At 42.8% G+C, this 20,342-nt stretch overlaps 2 protein-coding genes across 4 annotated transcripts; one reads left to right on the top strand and one right to left on the bottom strand.

Moving 5' to 3' along the window:
• Nucleotides 1-4,997: 4,997 nt before the first annotated feature.
• LOC112214320 (DENN domain-containing protein 11-like) lies at nt 4,998-16,498 on the bottom strand. Of its 3 annotated transcripts, none has more exons than XM_042298040.1 (10): nt 16,138-16,498; nt 14,468-14,892; nt 11,978-12,077; nt 11,418-11,576; nt 9,384-9,540; nt 9,103-9,241; nt 8,758-8,889; nt 8,361-8,511; nt 8,186-8,254; nt 4,998-8,008 (listed from the first exon to the last, which is right to left on the bottom strand). In XM_042298040.1, exons 2-10 carry the CDS (start codon nt 14,856-14,858, stop codon nt 7,813-7,815), a joined length of 1,494 nt encoding a protein of 497 aa, XP_042153974.1. In that variant the 5' UTR covers nt 14,859-14,892; nt 16,138-16,498; the 3' UTR covers nt 4,998-7,812. The 3 variants fall into 3 exon arrangements, with proteins under 3 accessions (XP_042153974.1, XP_042153973.1, XP_042153975.1); XM_042298039.1 differs by lacking the exon at nt 16,138-16,498 and adding an exon at nt 14,998-15,267; XM_042298041.1 differs by lacking the exon at nt 16,138-16,498 and adding an exon at nt 15,131-15,267.
• On the top strand, nt 15,383-20,304 carry LOC112214319 (ADP-ribosylation factor-like protein 1). The gene is made up of 6 exons (XM_024372967.1): nt 15,383-15,551; nt 17,859-17,996; nt 18,221-18,302; nt 18,802-18,913; nt 19,078-19,256; nt 19,445-20,304. Exons 1-6 carry the CDS (start codon nt 15,398-15,400, stop codon nt 19,473-19,475), a joined length of 696 nt encoding a protein of 231 aa, XP_024228735.1. The 5' UTR covers nt 15,383-15,397; the 3' UTR covers nt 19,476-20,304.
• Nucleotides 20,305-20,342: the final 38 nt, after the last annotated feature.

Genomic DNA, 20,342 nt, shown 5'->3' with positions numbered 1-20,342 from the left:
ACTTATGGGTATTAAAGTAGTACAAAGTATTTGGTCCCATATTCCTAGCACGCAATGATGACATCAAGCTTGTGACTCTACAACCTTGTTGGATGCATTTGCTGTTTGTTTTGGTTGTTTCCGATTTATTTTGTTCCCAATAGAAATGTATGGTACATAATGTATTGTGTAGTTTTAGGGTTACTTGTATTGTAAATAAGCATATCATGTATGTTTCTAAATACTTCTACGTTAATGTGAATGCCAATACAGATAAGTGAATTTGTCCCAATACTTTTGGTCCCCTAACTATATACAAAAGGTGCTGTAATTTCTAAATGTTGGATGAAAATTCCCTCATTAAAGCTGACAGTCTACACTTTAATCCCATAGTCATTGTATCATTTGAAATCCAAAGTACAGAGCCAAAATGTCACCGTACTTTTGGAGCTCTGTATACCGTAATGAGATGTATTTTGTATAAAAACTCTATGTAAGAGTATTCTGGCTATTCCCTATCTGGATCAGAAAATCAAGTAACCTTATAGTTTGTATTTGAAATGATTTACCTTTTGAAAAAAATAAAGTTAAACTTGTTTAAAAGTGAAGCAAGGTGTTTATTGGACTAGAAAAGAAAAGTTGAAAACTTATCAGTTAAGTTTCTTATGTTAGCAGTATGTGTTATTAAAGAGATTGTCTTATACTTTTTTTGCCTGTAGTTCTGAAAGTAGCACTCGTGACCCAACAATGGTCCATCACATGTGCAGGTACAGTTGAAATCGGAAGTTTACATACACTGAGGTTGTAGTCATTAACTTGTTTTTCAACCACTCCACAAATTTCTTGTTAGCAAACTATAGTTTTGGCAAGTCTGTTAGAACATCTAATTTGTGAATGACACAAGTAATTTTTTCAACAATTGTTTATAGACAGATTATTTCACCTATATTTCACTGTATCACAATTCCAGTGGGTCAGAAGTTTACATACACTAAGTTGACTGTGCCTTTAAACAGCTTGGAAAATTCCAGAACATGGATTTAGAAGCTTCTGATAGGCTAATTGACATCATTTGAGTCAATTGGAGGTGTGGATGTATTTCAAGGCCTACCTTTAAACTCAGTACCTCTTTACTTGACATCATGAGAAAATCAAAAGAAATCAGCCAGGACCTCAGGATAAAAATGGTAGACCTCCACAAGTCTGGTTCATCCTTGGGAGCAATTTCCAAATGCCTGAAGGTACCACGTTCATCTGTACAAACAATAGTATGCAAGTATTAACACCATTGGACCATATTGCTCAGGAAGGAGACACGGTCTGGTTCCTAGAGATGAACATTGTCGTGGCAGAATCAGAATCCTTTAGGTAATATTTATAAATAAGATGTTTTATACATTTTTATAGTATGCTTATGTGGGAAAAATTACTGGGGCCAGAGTGGGGTAAAAGGTTCTTTGTGTAATGTTCCTAAGATCTGTTATTTGTCATGTGAGTTTTGATGGGTGGGTCTTGGCTATAAATGATACTAAGGACTGTTTTGTAAGCACGCTCAGAGAATTCATTTATGGACACTGAATTGATCTGAGAGTCACAGGGCTATGGTGAAGCTCATATAATTAAAGATGGACTTTATGATAACTCAGACTTGTGTGTGGTTTGCTCTCATGGTAATACAGGACATTTCCACGACAACATACTTTGGTGTGAAAAGTGCAAATCATCCCAGAACAACAGCAAATGACCTTGTGAAGGTACTGGAGGAAACAGGTACAAAAGTATCTATTTCCACAGTAAAACGAGTCCTATATCGACATAACCTGAAAGGCCGCTCAACAAGGAAGAAGCCACTGCTCCAAAACCGCCATAAAAAAGCCAGACTACAGTTTGTAACTGCACATGGGGACAAAGATCATACTTTTTGGAGAAATTTCTTCTGCTCGGATGAAACAAACACAGAACTGTTTGGCCATAATGACCATCGTTATGTTTGGAGGAAAACGGGGGATGCTTGCAAGCTGAAGAACACCATCCCAACCGTGAAGCACGGGGGTGGCAGCATCATGTTGTGGGGGTTCTTTGCTGCAGGAGGGACTGGTGCATTTCACAAAATAGATGGCATCATGAGAAAAATGGTTTAAAAATGATTTCACCAAAGTACAGGAGCATCTCTTTAAGTAAATATATTCCTATGGAAAGGTTCTACACATTTTATGGAGATGGAGACCTTCCACTATATACTCTACATGACCAAAAGTATGTGGACACCTGCTTGTCAAACATCTCATTCCAAATCATGGGTGTTATTATGGAGTAGGTCCCTCCCCTTTGCTGCTATAACAGCCTCTCCACTCTTCTGTGAAGGCTTTCCACTAGATGTTGGACCATTGCTGCGGGGACTTGCTTCCATTCAGCCACAAGAGCATTAGTGAGGTCGGGCACTGATGTTGGGTGATAATGCTTGGCTCACAGTCATTGTTCCAATATATCCCAAAGGTGTTCAATGGGGTTGAGGTCAGGGCTCTGTGCAGGCCAGTCAAGTTCTTCCACACAGATCTCGACAAAACATTTCTGTATAGACCTTGCTTTATGCTAAAAACAGGAAAGGTCCTTCTCCAAACTGTTGCCAGAAAGTTGGAAGCCCAAAATCGTCTAGAATGTCATTGTATGCTGTAGTGTTAAGATTTCCCTTCACTGGAACTAAGGGGTCTAGCCTGAACGATGGAAAAACAGACCCAGACCATTATTCCTCCTCCACCAAACTTTACAGTTGGCACTATGCATTTGTGCAGGTAGCTTTTTCCTGGCATCCGCCAAACCCAGTTTCGTTCATCGGACTGCCAGATGGTGAAGCATGATTCATCCGTCCAGAGAACACATTTCTATTGCTCCAGAGTCCAATGGCAGCAAGCTTTACACCACTCCAGCCGACACTTGGCATTGCACAGGGTGATCTTAGGCTTGTGTGCGGCTGCTCGGCCATGGAAACCCATTTCATGAAGCTCCTGACGAACAGTTTTTGTGCTGGCGTTGCTCAGTGACTTCCAGATTTGTTGAAAGTCACTGAGCTCTTCAGTAAGGCTATTCTACTGCTAATGTTTGTCTATGGAGATTGCTTGGCTGCATCCTCGATTTGATACACCTGTCAGCAACGGGTGTGGCTGAAATAGCCGAATCCACCTATTTGAAGGGGTGTCCACATACTTTGTGTATCGTGTAACAGGTTCAGTTCTCTCACACCTTTTCCCTGTGTCAGCTTAAAATGATTTTTAGTTCAACATGTTATATTTTTCTCCTGTTACGTCACAACCACGTTACATTTCTCCTACCTTGCCTAACTACATTTTGTAGAGTGAGTGGGGGGTTTGATTGAGTGCCAAGAGATTGAAGCTACAGACACAACCCACAAGCACTAGCAGTCAGATCACCACCACCCCTGACATCTGGGATGAGCTGAAGCAGCTGAGAAACATGGTGCACAAGCAGGGAACCATCGTGGTGAAGATGAGGAACATGGAAGCCAGACTGGAGAGGAAGAATGCAGGTACAGTGCATTTGAAAAGTATTCAGACCCCTTGACTTTTTACACATTTTGTTATGTTACAACCTTATTTTAAAAGTGATTTTCTTCCCTCCATCAATCTACAAACAATACCCCATAATGACACAGCAAAAACAGGTTTTTAGAAGAAAAAAATCCCTGTGTGTTTGTTGAATGTTTAACCTGTTAGGTATTTTAATGTCTACTTGCTAAATGTTTGTCTACTACAGCCTTTCATTGTAAATTGTAAAGTGTTATGTCTGTAGTGTATGTTTTGTTGTGTTTATGGACCACAGGAAGATTAACTGTTGTCATGAGGAACCAAATAAAGATACAGATCTGACTGGGGACAGACGTCAGTTTAATGTCTAGTTGTGATTTAATTTGGTTGAGTTGTCAAGTAATGTGAATTTTTCGTGAAATCAACCAAAAAAATCACAATGTCATTGGATTTAGGTGAAAATTTGGTTGAAAAAAATACATTTCCTTACGTAGATAATTTTTTTCAAATACAATCAGTTTTTCCACGTTAATTGAATGTCATCACATTTATTTGTTTGGTTGAAATGACCATGGAAAAAAAACAATATTGATTCAAACTATTTTTGCCCAGTGGGATATAGGCTATTGTATGTGTAGGCCTACAGATGTTAATTTGGTTCACTGCGGATGTTCATTTGGTTCGCTATGAGTTTGGTTCAATGGAGTATCAAGAGTTTTTGAGCATTGTTTTTTTTTCTCCATAATTCCAGCCATGGGGGGTCAGACTAAGTGCCAGTGAAAAGGAGGTATAGGAGCTGAAGACCGAAAATTCAGGTAATGTGCATTCCGTATAAGATTGGAAGTTAATTTGGTTCATTATTATATCGGTTCGTGACAGATCTGTGGCTCTATTTAATAGAAATGTAAAGATCATTTCAGATTGAGAACATTGCCTTTCAATCACCCTGTAGCGCTGAACTTCTGCAATACGGATTGAATTGAGCCCCAACGGCTTTTGAGAATTCCTGACCATAATTCCAGCCATGACTGCCATACTGAATGCCGGTGAGGAGGAGCTGAAGAGAAAGAATGCAGGTTCAAGTCAGTTGGCCAACAACTGTTTCTCGTTTGTTTTTTATAGGCAGTTTATTTTATGGGTATTTCTCATATTAGTTTTTAGTTTCCTTTCATATTATTTTAGCCCTGGAGGCCAGCGTGACAGGCAGTGAGTGGCAACACAGGTAATTAAACTATGTAAAAAACATTATACTTAAGGTAGGTTTAACAAATGTTAAGTTTACTAATGTGTCCTTTCCGGCAATCACAGCATTGGAGGCCAGACTGTCCGTGAGAGAGAGGTGGAAGAGTTGGAGAGAGAGAAGGCAGGTATAACCGATACAGAAAAGGGGTTGTTTTCCAGTCAGGCTGCACTTGTTTGTAACCCGAGGCGGTTAGGTGGCTGTTGGTGAATGTTTAGCTTCTTAGCAGAATAATGTTGGCTTTCATGGGCTTTATTTATCTTTCAATAATAAGTGCCAATACTGACACCACACTTCTACAGCAAAGTCTTCACCAACATCAGCAAGGCCTGCAAACCAAGTACATGTAGCCTACTAACCACACACTGAATCCAGCATTACCAACAGTTTCTCTAGCCCTGTTTATACCTGCTGTAAACATGCGTCCTGATCTTGTCTTTTTACACTTTAAGATTTGATCACAGTCACATCACAATGCGCCTTTGAATCATCTACACCTGCTTAAAAATGTGGGCACAATCAGAACGTGTACAACATCAGTACAAAGGCCGCATGTTAGAACCAGGTGTAAACAGGGCTTCTGAGAGACCGACAATGCTGATCCCTCCCTCTCCTCTGATGCAGGTATCTTCACACCGCCAGTGAGAGGGAGTGTAGTACATCAGATTCACTGCAATGGATTACCTCACATCGCCGTTCATCTTTACCACAATGACAAAAGTGTTCTGGTAAATGACCAATACGGTACACATGGAGATCTTCGGTACTTGTCTAATGCATTCTCTAGAGCTGGAGGAGGGGGATGCGATCTACATGCGTCTCCCCTCAGGCTGGGGGCTCTTTTATCATTTTGATAACTACAACACCTTCAGTGGCTTGCTGCTCTTCCCTATGTGAAGGGAGCACCGTAAATAATGTCATGATTTCTGATGTGAACAGTTCTGATGAATCGATAAGGAGCATCACTAAAAAAAAGCCAGACAATTTTTTTGTTTACATTTTTTTCAACATTCTTTGTAATTTAGGGTTAAATGCCTTGGCTCACGGGCACATCAACAGATTTTTCACCTATTCGGCTCTGGGCTTCAAAACAGCAACCATTCGGTTACTGTCCCAATGCTCATAACCACTAGGCTACTTGTCATTCACAGTTTACCATCATTGGCGTAAAGTGTCTCCATCACAGGAGGTTGGTGGAACCTTAATTGGGGAGGACAAGCTCGTGGTAATGGTTGGAGCAGAATCAATGGAATGGTATCAAATACATTTGTTTCCATGTGTTTGATACCATTCCATTATCTCCGTTCCAGTCGTTATTATGAGCCGTCCTCCCCTCAGCAGCCTCCACTGGTCCATTACTGTACATCTTTTCTTTGTATTTCTGACAGTCAGAGTTTCAGAGGCGCAAACCAAAAAACAGTTTTAAACCTCAACAGAAATGAACACAGTATTTATTTTTACCCTTCCCTTCGTATGTTTGACATCGAGAGCTGTGGCAACACTTTGTTTTGAACCCACAACCTCGAAGCTTTGAGGTAGAGATTGAACCACCTCCATCATCATTGTTTACCCTTCCCTTTGTATGTTTGACAGCGAGGGTTGCGGAAACGTACACAATGGCTGAATAGATGAGGTTCGAAGCTAGAACCTCTTGGTCTACAAGGCAGTAATTGAACCACCATCTCCATCACATTTTATACCACACTCTTTGTATGTTTGACATCGAGAGTTGCTGAAACGTACACAACAGTATAAAGAAATGAAGTTTGAACCTACGACCTCTTGGTCTGAAGGATAGGATATAACCATTGAGCCAACAGCTCATTCACATTTTTCACTCTTCGTATATTTGACAGAGAATTGAGGAAACACCACAAGCATACGTTTCAATTTGAGCCCAAAACCTCTTGTTCAAATGGCTGTGATAAAAAGTACATTTTTAAAGTCATATAAAGTTGTTACATTTCTATGTTGGACATCATAAAGTGTGCTGGTGAGTCCTGACCCCTCTTTCACCAGAAACCAAATCCACATGTGAACTAGTATTGTGTACTTAAGGGCTCGATTCAGTCCGTATCACGGAAGCTGCGTGACTGAAATGTGAAGGTCATTTCTGAATGAGTTGACATATGCAGTGTTTACCGGGAATGCAGTCTCTGTGAACGTGTAAAACATGGCCTTTAAATGTATATCGCACTGTAGCGTGGACCTTCAGCGCTACGGATTGAACCGGGCCCTTAGTATCAGGTCTGTAGTATCATGATTATGGATGGTGTTGGTGGCCATTTCTATACAATGCTGATCACAGTGGTTTTGGGCTTAGCAGTGACTTAATGGGATCATTTTATAACAAAACACATTCTACAGATCCCTTTCTATTTAAAGACAAAAGTTTGGTGATTTATGCTCTCAAAAACATAAATAAATAGATGTCATATTAAGAGAAGTGACAAATCCTCCCTCAGTTTGAGGACATTACCACAGAGTTTAGATTTGACTCCCCATTTGAAAACATAAGGAAACCGTAAGCATGACTTTCTTGGTAAGTTCTGCTCATAGGCACCGAATCTCCAGAGATCCAGGATGTTTCTGGTTGGCTCCACTCCTCCAGAAAAAGAGGGTTGGGGATAGACGTGAATGACATTCCTCTGTACTGTACATTTTATTGACAGGCAGGAAGGCGATGGTTAACAGTCCAGATTGAGCACCCATGAATGTCATAGGACAGTACCAAGAACTTTTCTTGTTCCGTGGCTCTCTCCATTCATTTGCTTTTTTTGGCCTGAGGGTCTCCCTTATTCATAAAGCATCTGAGTAGGAATGCTAATCTAGGATCAGGTCCCCCCTGTCCATGTAAGTCTTATTCAATGAGCTCTAAAGGGCTAAACAGATCTGAGATCAGCACTACTGAGACGCTTTATGAATACAGGCCTTTGTCTCAGCCTTGCCAACATATTCTGACCTCTCAGTCCAGACTCCAGACTGTCTGCATTGAGTCTGTGTGTCTGAGTGTGCAGGATCCTGTAGGTCAGTCAGTGTGCCACCCAGGCCTCAGCTGCAGCAAGGGTGCTCGGTGACCAGGAGGCTGTCATAGCCGTATGTCTCCAGCAGGTGGAGCAGGAAGAGCCTGTCTCCGTGAGGGTCTAGCCCCATGGCCCTCACACTCTCCTGGGTTAGGATGGGCTCAGGTCTCCCTGCCACCTCACTGAGCGTCTGGAAGATACGGTTATTCTGCTCCAGGAAAAACCTACAACGGTAGAGAAAAAATGAGAAGTACTTATTTTTTTAAACAATGTTTTCATGGACATTTTATTTGGTTTGTATATAGAAATAAACTGCTTAAGTGTAAAAAAAGAAAATAATAATTTTGAAGGCTTCTTTATAAACGCCAGTTGCGGACTGGATCCTGGTGTAATATACTGACAGAATGAAGTGGTCCTCTTCACTGGACACACAGTCTCCATTCTCCTCCTGAGAATATAACAGCATCTGCCTGGAAACACCATGTTGTCATTATTATCATCACCTCTGAATCGACTACAAGAAGATAACATGAACAACATTCTCCCCCTCAGGTTGTTTTGCAGACTGTACTGTACCTCTGTTCAGTGAGTTTGCGGTACTTCTCTCTGTCTGCAGCGCTGAGCCGCAGTAAAGGCTTCAGACTCTCTCTGGTCGTCCTCACATTCTGGTTATCCACATAGACATCGTACAGGTCCCGCTTCTCCTCAAAGATCTTCTCTGTGGTGCCTACGCACACACACACACACACACACACACAAGCCTTTCAGTTTTATTGGAATAGTGTCAAGTGTATTCCGCTCTGTCTCTCACAGATGTGAAAGAAATAGACCGGTTGTAGAAGTGATAGCAAAACCCTACAATGCCTCCACCATATTGCTTTCACCCATCTTCAGTTTTCAGATCAGTGCAGATGAATGGAAGGGGAAGTTAAAGACTATGAAGATGCCCTATTCCCTGACTCCAGACACTCACACGCTACGTAGGACAGTTCCGTATCCAGGGTATCAATGTCTGCCACGTTGACATAGAAGAAGGGGCGGAACTCTGGCACGGCCACGCCCACCCCCGGGATGGACACGTTGGCCAGGCAACAGCAGCAGTACACTAGGGAGCACAGGAAATAGAGAAAGTTAATGAAAATGTGTATAAAAGTGTATGTTTAAGAGTACATAGGTGAGTAGCATTGTGTTCTTTTGAGCATGAAGAAAACAAACGCAACTGAGAAGTTACTGTGTATGTCTGTGTCTGTGCTTGTGTCCGTGTGTGTGTGTGTGTGTATGTCTGTGCGTGTGCATGTGTTAGTGCCCCCCCCCTCACCTCTGTAACAGACCACGCCCACAGGTGGAGGAGAGAAGATGAGGATACGTCTCCTCAGCAGAGCTAACTTCCACAGGACCATGATCTGCTCCCCAAAGAACTGGATGAACTGAGACATGCAGCCAGCTGGGTGGGTGATCTGGAGGAGGAGAGCTACTGTCATCATCATCATCATCATCATCATCACCACCATCAATACTAGCAGCACAAAGACACACACAGAATCCCGCCACCTGAAATACCATTTCATATTTGCGTAATAGTAAACCTCAACCTCTCACCTTCATCTCAGGGTGCATACAGTGGTTGAGAGCTGCTCCCCAGGCACTGCCAGGACATGCAGTAACCACACTCTCCCCATCGGGGGGCAGCACTGATCTCTTATCCTCAAAGAACGCCTCCAGAGGAGAGTACTGGCCAGGAGTTTTCAACTGGAGCCTGGATCAGACACACACACACACACAAATTGAAAGTAATACAGGCAATGTAAGCAGAATGCCTAGGAATGGGTCTGTTTATGTGTCTGGGGGAAGATTACCATAGTGGGGTCTCTCCTTTTCACGCTATAATAACAGAGTAGGTAGAAGTTGCTCCTCAACACTGATACAGGAACAGTTGTTTCCATCCCCCCTAATGATACATTTTTGGGAGTAGGGTAATCTGATCCTAGATCTATTGTTAGGGGCAACTTCTACTTCGAGCTATGCTAACATCGTCAGCATTATCCAACTCTACTAAGGGTTGACATCTAAATTGCAATCTGTGTGTATAACATTGACGACTGAAAATTTGAGTTATGCATGCAGAGTAGGCCTCATGTTAGGATTCATCCTGGACTATCAATGCAACAGTAGTGTCCTTGAAATAACAGATGAGCATGCTACTCACACTAAAAATGATGTGCTAAAAACAACCCAATGTTGATTATTTGGTAAGCCAGAGCTGGTTAAATAATGGACAGAACATATGTTGGGTTATTTTGACCCAGCCAGTTGGGTTGCATGAATAGACCAACAAATTGGGACGACCCAAATATGGGTTAATTTAACCATCAATTGGTTATTTTTACTCTATGCTGGGTTAACCTAGCAGCTGGGTCTTTTTTAATATAATCCTATGGTTATTTTCAGGAGGCGTGGTTTATTAGGGGCGTGGCTTTCAGATACCTCTTATTGGCCACCCATGAGAGTAAATGTCATTCCTGTTCATCATGTTAAGTTTACAAATAAAAATATTCTTGTTTTTATTTGCAGTATGTAAACTTAACATGAAAAAAATAAAAAATATTCATTTTTATTAAAGATGCACTGTGCAGAAATCGCTCTGCCATTTTCTGGTTGCTAAAATTCTAATAGTTCGCTTAATTTCAGTTTCTGTGACAAAACAAGCAAGTATAGTGGAGAGAATCATTGTACCATCTAAACCAGGGTTTCCAACACTCGGTCCTGGGACCCCCCCCAGGGTGCACATTTTGTTTTCTGCCCTAGCACTATACAGCTGATTCAAATAATCATGAGTTGGTATAAAAAGGTATACCACCTTATTGGATCCCATAGACTTTTAGGGAACTCATTCACTTCTGTAAGCAGCGAAAAAATGCCAATGTTTAACCATAACGTGATAACTATGCAGCAGAAGAGATGAATAAGAATTGCATTTACACTGGTGGGTGGCTAAAAAGAGGAAGTGAGAGGAAGAGCAAAAAAGAGAAAGGACTATCTGGAAACCACAGTATGTCTGTGTCCAAAATGACACCCTATTTACCTATTAGTACAATACTTTTGACCAGGGGGTGCCAGCACAACTTTCGACTCTGGTCAAAAGTAGTGCACTATATAGGGAATAGGGTGCCAATTTCAGACTCAGCCTATCTTGTTGAGCAGGATATGTGACAGATTGCAGTGTGACACCCCTCTCACACACCATTTTTAATACAGGGGATAATTATAAATACCAGGGAGACGACGGTGACTTGAGGAGAGAGAGAGAGAGAGAGAGAGAGAGAGAGAGAGAGAGAGAGAGAGAGACATGAGAGAGGATACAGAGAGTGACAGAAAGTGAGAGAGAGTTAAAGAGAGAATGGGGGATATAGAGTACAAGAAACAGAAAGAGAGATCCAGAGAAAGACTGGGAGAGGGGGAGAGTGGGCAGAGAGGGAGTGAAAGAGAGAGTACACGAAAGAGAGAGAGAGAGATCCAGTGACAGAAAAAAGAGAGAGTGAGGGGAAAACTGCGACCAAAAAGAGAGAAAGACAAAGACAGAGAGCCAAAAACAGAGAATTTATTTTATCGAGAGATAACTTAAACCGGATCTACCTGACTTGGTGTTCCAGGAAGCTCATGTATCGGTACAGCAGGGTGTAAGATGTTGACAGGATACCCACAGACTTCATTCTTGCCCCCCTCTCCACAACACTATCCACCGCCATGTTAGCAAAGCACGCCAGGCCAAAGTACCCACCCTTCCGGAAGTATCTGTGGAGGCCAGAGAAAGAACCATGAGTCAAGCCAAGGGAACATACTGCCCTGGCCAGTTGGCCGATTTGTCTGCTGACGATCAGTTCTAAGGTTTTGCTGTCCTGCCAAGGAGGAACAGGGGGTGCATCTAAATGTTTAGTCTAAAAGATCTTCCTTGCCTTCACTTGTATGCTTTCCTTCATCAGCTTTGCTACTAAATAACAGGGCAGAAGGCTGATGCCTGGTAGCGTCCCCCCATTTCAAATGAGTTTAAATGAAGGGGGCAAGGACAGGAAGCCTATTAGACTACTGAGATGCAGGATAGGATACAAAAAAGGGTGCCACTTTATACTATTGATGGGTTTAAAAAAATTAAGGATTCAAGTTTATATGATTGAGATGCAGCCGGGTGTACTTACATGAAGTCGCTGGAGACTCTGTGGGAGCCGCTGGCCATAGCCTTGAACTCTACTCCCTCCAGGTTCATGTCCCCTGGCAGACACCACTCTAACATGTTACCTAAACAGTAAACACACACACACACACACATAAACGGGAGTGAAATTAGGCAATACTGTAGGTATGGTTACCACAACTGTCCTAAAATGTGAAAGTTTTCACAAATGTGCAAATCTGCATGTATATCAACCAACCAACCATAGGCCTCAAACTATTTGGAATAGGCCATCATTACCAAATGAAGTCAATACCCTCACTGATTAAAGTAATTCAATCTGCAGTGAAATCCACCGGCTGACTCCCTCTCTCTCCTACTCACTCATGAAGAATGTGTAGTCCCAGACAGTCTCAAGACTACATACATAACAACTCATTGGTTGTAAAGCCGGTGGGCAGACATTATCAATAGATGAATATACAGTGGGGCAAAAAAGTATTTAGTCAGCCACCAATTGTGCAAGTACTCCCACTTAAAAAGATGAGAGAGGCCTGTACTTTTCATCATAGGTACACTTCAACTATGACAGACAAAATGAGAAAAACAAATCCAGAAAATCACATTGTAGGATTTTTAATGAATTTATTTGCAAATTATGATGGAAAATAAGTATTTGGTCACCTACAAACAAGCAAGATTTCTGGCTCTCACAGACCTGTAACTTCTTCTTTAAGAGGCTCCTCTGTCCTCCACTCGTTACCTGTATTAATGGCACCTATTTGAACTTGTTATCAGTATAAAAGACACCTGTCCACAACCTCAAACAGTCACACTCCAAACTCCACTATGGCCAAGACCAAAGAGCTGTCAAAGGACACCAGAAACAAAATTGTAGACCTGCACCAGGCTGGGAAGACTGAATCTGCAATAGGTAAGCAGCTTGGTTAGAAAAAATCAACTGTGGGAGCAAGTATTAGGAAGTGGAAGACAGACAAGACCACTGATAATCTCCCTCGATCTGGGGCTCCACGCAAGATCTCACCCCGTGGGGTCAAAATGATCACAAGAATGGTGAGCAAAAATCCCAGAACCACACGGGGGGACCTAGTGAATGACCTGCAGAGAGCTGGCACCAAAGTAACAAAGCCTACCATCAGTAACACACTACGCCGCCAGGGACTCAAATCCTGCAGTGCCAGATGTGTCCCCCTGCTTAAGCCAGTACATGTCCAGGCCCGTCTGAAGTTTGCTAGAGAGCATTTGGATGATCCAGAAGAAGATTGGGAGAATGTCATATGGTCAGATGAAACCAAAATATAACTTTTTGGTAAAAACTCAACTCGTCGTGTTTGGAGGACAAAGAATGCTGAGTTGCATCCAAAGAACACCATACCTACTGTGAAGCATGGGGGTGGAAACATCATGCTTTGGGGCTGTTTTTCTGCAAAGGGACCAGGACGACTGATCCGTGTAAAGGAAAGAATGAATGGGGCCATGAATCGTGAGATTTTGAGTGAAAACCTCCTTCCATCAGCAAGGGCATTGAAGATGAAACGTGGCTGGGTCTTTCAGCATGACAATGATCCCAAACACACCACCCGAGCAACGAAGGAGTGGCTTCGTAAGAAGCATTTCAAGGTCCTGGAGTGGCCTAGCCAGTCTCCAGATCTCAACCCCATAGAAAATCTTTGGAGGGAGTTGAAAGTCTGTGTTGCCTAGCAACAGCCCCAAAACATCACTGCTCTAGAGGAGATCTGCATGGAGGAATGGGCCAAAATACCAGCAACAGTGTGTGAAAACCTTGTGAAGACTTATAGAAAACGTTTGACCTCTGTCATTGCCAACAAAGGGTATATAACAAAGTATTGAGATAAACTTTTGTTATTGACCAAATACTTATTTTCCACCATAATTTGCAAATAAATTCATTAAAAATCCTACAATGTGATTTTCTGGATTTTTTTTCTAATTTTGTCTGTCATAGTTGAAGTGTACCTATGATGAAAATTACAGGCCTCTCTCATCTTTTTAAGTGGGAGAACTTGCACAATTGGTGGCTGACTAAATACTTTTTTGCCCCACTGTATCTAGCCTGCTATGGGTTATACCTCTCGGATATTCCGAGGTGAGTGACAGGGGTTGCCTTTAGGGTGTGGTCATAGAGAATTCACACATCCCCTGTGACTTTGGGGTTCCTGAGTAAGAATATAGAGGTCTTTGTGTTGAAGAGCATCCTCAAGGCGTAGGCGAATACCACATTTGACCAGTGGTCCCCAATGGTTGGTGACATCAATTATCTGGCCTAGTTCAAGTGAATCCATCCCAAGCTCTCTGATGCAATTTCTGCAAATAATAACCAGTAGTAGGCCTATAATGAACAATAAAATAATTATTATATGCATGGATGCTATAGGCCTATAGATGTTACAAATTGATGGGTGTGACCATGCAGCTGCTTCTCTAGGCAGCAGCACAGCACGAAAAAAGATCCGAGGTCCTCGACTCGACTCACCTGATCTTGTATCAAATGTAACCACAAACACGGCCACGATCGGATCCTTTTCTTCCCATTTCACCATGATGTCGTGCGGCACCTCTCCTTGTCCTGAGGCCGGGGTATGGTCATCCTTGTCGGGACACTGAGCATCCCATTCCGCAGGGGTGGGGATCGTGCTCCTGGATGAGAGGGATGTGTCTATGCTAGAGACTACTGATGTTAAAAACTCAGGACCCCGCGGACTGGTGCTCCACCCTATCCCCGGCGCAGTGCATCCCGACGCCCGACTATTGGCGGGGCTCGGCCCCTTGACGTCCTTCTCCTGTACTGGTGTGGGAACAGGCTTCTCCGCCGGAGGAACCTCCTCCCAGTCCAGTAGCGGTGCCCGGTCGGACTTCTCCACCATTGCGGCTCAGCTATCGACGACCCCGGACTTGAGTCTGTAACGAAGGGATGCAGGAGAACAGAATCGTGTACAGACACGGAGCGGAGAGCCCATTCGTAATGCATTAGCTAAGCGTCGGTTGAAATAAATCCATACTCACAATTGCAAATGTTAAATTGATTGATTCTGTTGAAATACAAGCTATCTAATTTGTGTATCATAGCCTGGTCCTTTTGCATAGGGGCATCATCCAATGATGTACATCCACTTAGGTATAATACGAGTGTACATACATTATTCTTCCGTTCTTTTGGAGTGTGTTCAAAATTCCACAGTATTTTACGTGCTATTTGCAGCTCTTTCTACAGAAAAAACTATTTGAAACGTTGGCTTCTTGAATATAGCTCATTGTAAGTCTCTAGTTCCGAATCAACGCACATCCAATATAGTATTTTTACATCGGAACTCACAACTAAATACTATGGGGACAATGTTCCATAAAACATATAATATTTCTCGTTTCAATGCAATTGTGTTTGAACTATTTAGCGTTTCAAAATATGTGTCTGACGTTGAACGTACGGAACAATGAAACCGGATTACCCATTAATGACGTGTTCCTGCGACACGTCACTGAATTCCAACAGCTACGGAAGCGGTGCGGTGTCGAGATCTACAACGCCGTTGATCAAGGGTTCAGTGTCTTCAGAATGGGTACGTTTTTAAAATATATTTTTAATCTCTTTGAGAACTATATTGGGAATTCGCAAGGTTGTGTTTTATGTAGAAATGCAGGCTATTCTGCCAGCTCTTGCTATACGTACCATGAAACGGGGCCACTTGCTAAGTAACATAAATAGATAGCTAACAAACATACACGTATTAATAATTGCCGTCTCGCGTACAGCTACTCTTATTAAATTGATAAAGCTATTAAATCCCTCTAAGGTGTCTGAGTCATTAATTGTAGTCGTGATTCGTAAATACTGACAGTCTAGCTAGTTAACGTTAGCTGTACTGCTAACTCCCTGTGCCAACATGCTTGTAGCCCAGCTAACGTTACAGCGTCAAATAGCACAATAATTAGTTGATTAACGTTAATCAGTAGTTATCTATTCGACTAGCTTTTTAATGGTAAAATGGAGAATGTGACACGGCATGTATGTCATTGTAACCATGTGTAGCCTCCCTGTATGGTGACATCGTCTACCAATGAGTCTGGACCTTTTATAGCACAGACAGAACAGGAAATAGCCAAAGATACTAGCTAGCTAATATAGTCATTATTTATTGTGCTTACCCCTGCAGGTTCTGGCCCTGGTTCAACTGTTCTCCTCAATCGCTACAGTAGCAGTACTAACGTTAGCACTAGCTCTGGAAAACCTTATTGTTCTGTGTGCACCTATACACTATTCCAACCACACCATCCAACTACATTGGCCCTAAACGATCTGACACCAGCCCCTTCCCTCAACTTCCTTCAGAGGTTCTACACTAAAATCTCTCACCCCAAAATATTGATCAGCAGCTGCAACTACCAAGTCTATAAACACAATAAATCCTAACTTACTAAAACCCATTCTCTCTCTGGTTCTCTCTTCTAGCCTCCCAGTCAAATTGCTCACTCTAGGGCTATCATCTACTCCCTTCACTGCCTCGGCATAGGAAACTTTCTGCCCCACTGCCAATCTCAACCTGTCTCTAACAGGCAATTGGGATCCACAGCTGCATGGGCGCTCCCACAGTTGACACGCAGTGCTTTCTCTATCCCAGATGTACACTCCCTCAGATTATGCCCTCCGGCACATTCTCTCACATCATGGGATCTCCCTTATACTCACTGCTGCAACATGTCTGAATCCTTGGCACCTGAAGCACCGTAGTGGGTTCAGAACATAGGCCCTCACAGAATAGCAAACCTGACCTTATCAGGTATAAATTCTGTGTCAAAGCTCAACAAGACAGGCGGGGTATTCTTAGTCTCACCTTTGCCTCCGGGTCTACGTCTCACCAAACGGCCGGAGTCTCAAACACCAGGATATTATTTTTCATTTGGTCCACCTCTACACTCAACGCTACCCCACTGATCACTTCTTTGAGCAAAAGCACAGGTTGAGCCCCAAGACGCGTCACACACGCTTCCTTCCGCTGACTACCTCATGAAGCTGGTTGAGAGAACGCGAAGTGTGAATACTGTCATCAAGGCAAAAGGTGGCTACTTTGTAGAATCTCAAATATAAAATATGTTCATTTGTTTAACTTTTTTTTTGGTTACTACATGATTCCATATGTATTATTTTGTGGTTTTGATGTCTTCACCATTATTCTACAATGTAGGAAATCGTTAATTTTTTTTAAATAAGGAAAAACCCTTGAATGAGTAGGTGTGTCCAAACTTTTGACTGGTACTGTACGTCCTGCCACCTGCATCCCTTCTGGAAACTGGGGGAGCGTCAAAGACGTCATTATCTCAACTGTTCGGCACAGTCCCATCGATAGCACTCTGGAATACCCTTCTCTCCATATGGTTTTTAGCGCGTTCGCTTAGCCCACGGCTGGCCGTGTGATCTACAATTCCGACACAGTGTTAGAAACCTCAATCATCGCTTTTCTGAACATATGGCCCTTATCGTTCATATCAGCGAGAGATAATATTTTAAATAACGATACACTTACTGTGTGTCTCGAGTTGACGAACTCCACTTCCACCCCAGTTACGCTTACACTCAGGTTTTCGGAGCGCTAGATTGATAATTGGCACAGGTGGTCACCTCTGTCTTTTGTCTGTCTTCCGTAAACAAGCGCTGTAACGTGTCAATGTAGGGTTAGTGTTCCCACACGGCCAGAAAGATGCGTGACTTTCCAAAACGGCACCGCATGTTAACACTTCGAGCAAGCATCAGGGCTCTTGACAAAAGTCAGCCGGGAAGAAGATGCCTTCATCGATGGGCACTAAAGGTAGTTAACGTCTGTACTACCACAGATGGTCTGTCTAACTCATCTCATGTCCATGTGCTGTAGGTGGGTGGTTTTCCAGTCTCTTCTCTGGCCTGTTTGGCACCAGAGAGATGAGGATCCTGATCCTGGGGTTGGACGGAGCTGGTAAAACTACCATCCTGTACCGCCTGCAGGTCGGAGAGGTGGTCACCACCATTCCAAGTACGTAACTCTTTTCTTTCTACTTCGAAACGCTGCTCACGCAATATCTGTTGCCCAGGTGCATGCATGGAAAATCAATTAATGTTAGTGTGCTCCCCAATGAGTTGAATTGGTCTTCGTCAATGTCAAATGTCAAAGAGCGATGGTTAAAGTGCATTCCTTTCTTTGCCATGTGTGCTCAAGGTTTTTAAATCTCTGCCATTTTGCTGATTTGTGTTGTACAGCAATCGGCTTCAATGTGGAGACGGTGACGTACAAAAACCTGAAGTTCCAGGTGTGGGATCTTGGTGGACAGACGAGTATTAGGTAATTATATCACAAGTGTTTCCTGTTTATCAAATTGTATTAGTCACATACACCGAATACAACAGGTGTAGACCTTACAGTGAAATGCTTACTTACGAGCCCTTAGCCAACAATACAGTTTCAAAAAAATATGTATAAGAGATTACAAGTAACAAGTAATTAAAGAGCAGCAGTAAAATAACAATAGTGAGACTATACAGGGGGGTACCAATGCAGAGTCAATGTGCGGGGGGGCACCGGTTAGTTGAGGTAGTATGTACATGTAGGTAGTTATTAAAGTGACTGCGTAGATCACAACAGAGAGTAGTAGTGGTGTATACAACACACATTGTTGGAACTTTAAAAGGTAGACAGAAGCTTCCTCAAGACAGCACAACTTTCCATACATTATTGTGCCATACCTCTTTACAATTTAGAGGGTTTGGCCTACTTGCTTCTGCCCTTCGCTGTCCCTCTAACCTTTGTCTCTCTCCTTCAAACCCTTGTATTTCTCTCCAAGGCCATACTGGCGTTGTTACTACTCTAACACGGATGCTGTCATCTACGTGGTGGACAGCAGTGACAGAGACAGAATGGGCATCTCTAAGTCTGAGCTTGTCGCCATGCTGGAGGTAGGTCGTGTGGATAGGCCTGCATTCATTGCATTGATAAGAGTGCAGGTGTCATTGAGTATGAGGCAGGTATGACCATTTTTGAGGGGCTCTGGAGGGCAAGTTGTAATGATCAATGTATTTTCTCCGTATGACTGACTCTCTCTCCCTGTTTGTCTCTTCAGGAAGAGGAGTTGAAGAAAGCCATCCTGGTGGTGTTTGCTAACAAGCAGGACATGGAGCAGGCCATGACCCCGGCTGAGGTGGCCAACTCCCTGGGCCTCCCCGCCCTCAAAGACCGGAAGTGGCAGATCTTCAAGACCTCCGCCACCAAGGGCACAGGCCTGGACGAGGCCATGGAGTGGTGAGGGTTAGCTTTTGGTTGACATTATAGTCATGTAGCAAAGCTTTTTTTTTTTCAATGATTTTATTATAGTAGAATAAAGGTGTCCTGTCCTTGTCACCCCCCCCCTTTCCCTCAATAAACCCACAGTTGACATTGCGCAACACCATGTCATATTATTCAACCATGTTTGCTCTCTCCCCCCATAGGCTGGTAGAAGCCCTGAAGAACAGGCAGTAAAGACAGCCCACACCTCTTGTTCTCTGTAAATACTCCGGATCTCCTGTATTAAATACTTCCTGATTGGACCGCTCAGGAGGACCAGTGACTGCACTACTTCCAGGGGCACGTTCAGTACGCAAACGTTGTAGATAGAAATGTCATGAATAGCACTGACGTGTGACACGTAGAGTAAGGAATCACTCTACGTGTCACACAACACATTTCTATATGAAGGTTCCACAACGTTGTGCCCTGCTGAAAACAGCCCTGAAGCCTTCACCATGCCTTCCAGTCTGGGATAGAGGCTGCAATATAGTATACTACCTGGTCCCAAAATAATGTTATTGCCCCAGCCCATAGCCCTGGTGTTTCAGAACTGAAGGGAACCAGATAATGTGGTGATGGCTTCACACGTAATTAAACAATGAGGAGCTTCTGTCATTTTTGGTGAACCCTTCCAGCTCCTTCTGATCTGTAAAGACCCAAAGGGGTTGGTGTTGGCTCAGGCTCAATTTTCAGTGGTAAAGAACTGACTGGCCCCTTCAAGGAAGAGGACCTGAGCGATGTTACTGCAGCTGGTGCTGTTTTTTGTATTGTACTACTCATGCTGAGTCATGTCTTTTTCTTTTCTAAAACTTCTGTTGGGCGTGTAATTTAAAGTTTGAGGTTGTTAGTTTAGGCCTTTTCATTTGGAATGCTCAAACTTTAATAATCAGATTGTGTAAATGCCACTAGCCAGTTGTTGAACACTAACCGCTTAATTTGTATGCTACAACTTTTATTGCATATTTATAGGAGCTTGTACAGTGAAGACAACCCACAGTAAACTGATTTCACACTGAGTATATCAACCTTTGTCGTCAAATTACTTTCATCCCACCCAAG

The sequence above is a fragment of the Oncorhynchus tshawytscha genome, linkage group LG15 (genome assembly GCF_018296145.1).
Source record: "Oncorhynchus tshawytscha isolate Ot180627B linkage group LG15, Otsh_v2.0, whole genome shotgun sequence".
NCBI classification, from domain to species: domain Eukaryota; kingdom Metazoa; phylum Chordata; class Actinopteri; order Salmoniformes; family Salmonidae; genus Oncorhynchus; species Oncorhynchus tshawytscha.
Note: the sequence above shows the minus strand (reverse complement) of the source record. Positions and strands in the feature narration are given on the sequence as shown.

Excerpts from the sequence above, each read along its gene's own strand:
- LOC112214320 (XM_042298040.1), bottom strand. The coding sequence starts at position 14,858 with ATGGTGGAGAAGTCCGACCGGGCACCGCTACTGGACTGGGAGGAGGTT. Across the intron at positions 11,577-11,977 it reads AGAGTCTCCAGCGACTTCAT|ATACTTCCGGAAGGGTGGGT; the intron begins GTAAGTACACCC and ends TGGCCTCCACAG. Across the intron at positions 8,890-9,102 it reads GGGCGTGGTCTGTTACAGAG|TGTACTGCTGCTGTTGCCTG; the intron begins GTGAGGGGGGGG and ends TGTGCTCCCTAG.
- LOC112214319 (XM_024372967.1), top strand. The coding sequence starts at position 15,398 with ATGTGTCTGACGTTGAACGTACGGAACAATGAAACCGGATTACCCATT. Across the intron at positions 17,997-18,220 it reads GGTGGTCACCACCATTCCAA|CAATCGGCTTCAATGTGGAG; the intron begins GTACGTAACTCT and ends TGTGTTGTACAG. Across the intron at positions 19,257-19,444 it reads CTGGACGAGGCCATGGAGTG|GCTGGTAGAAGCCCTGAAGA; the intron begins GTGAGGGTTAGC and ends CTCCCCCCATAG.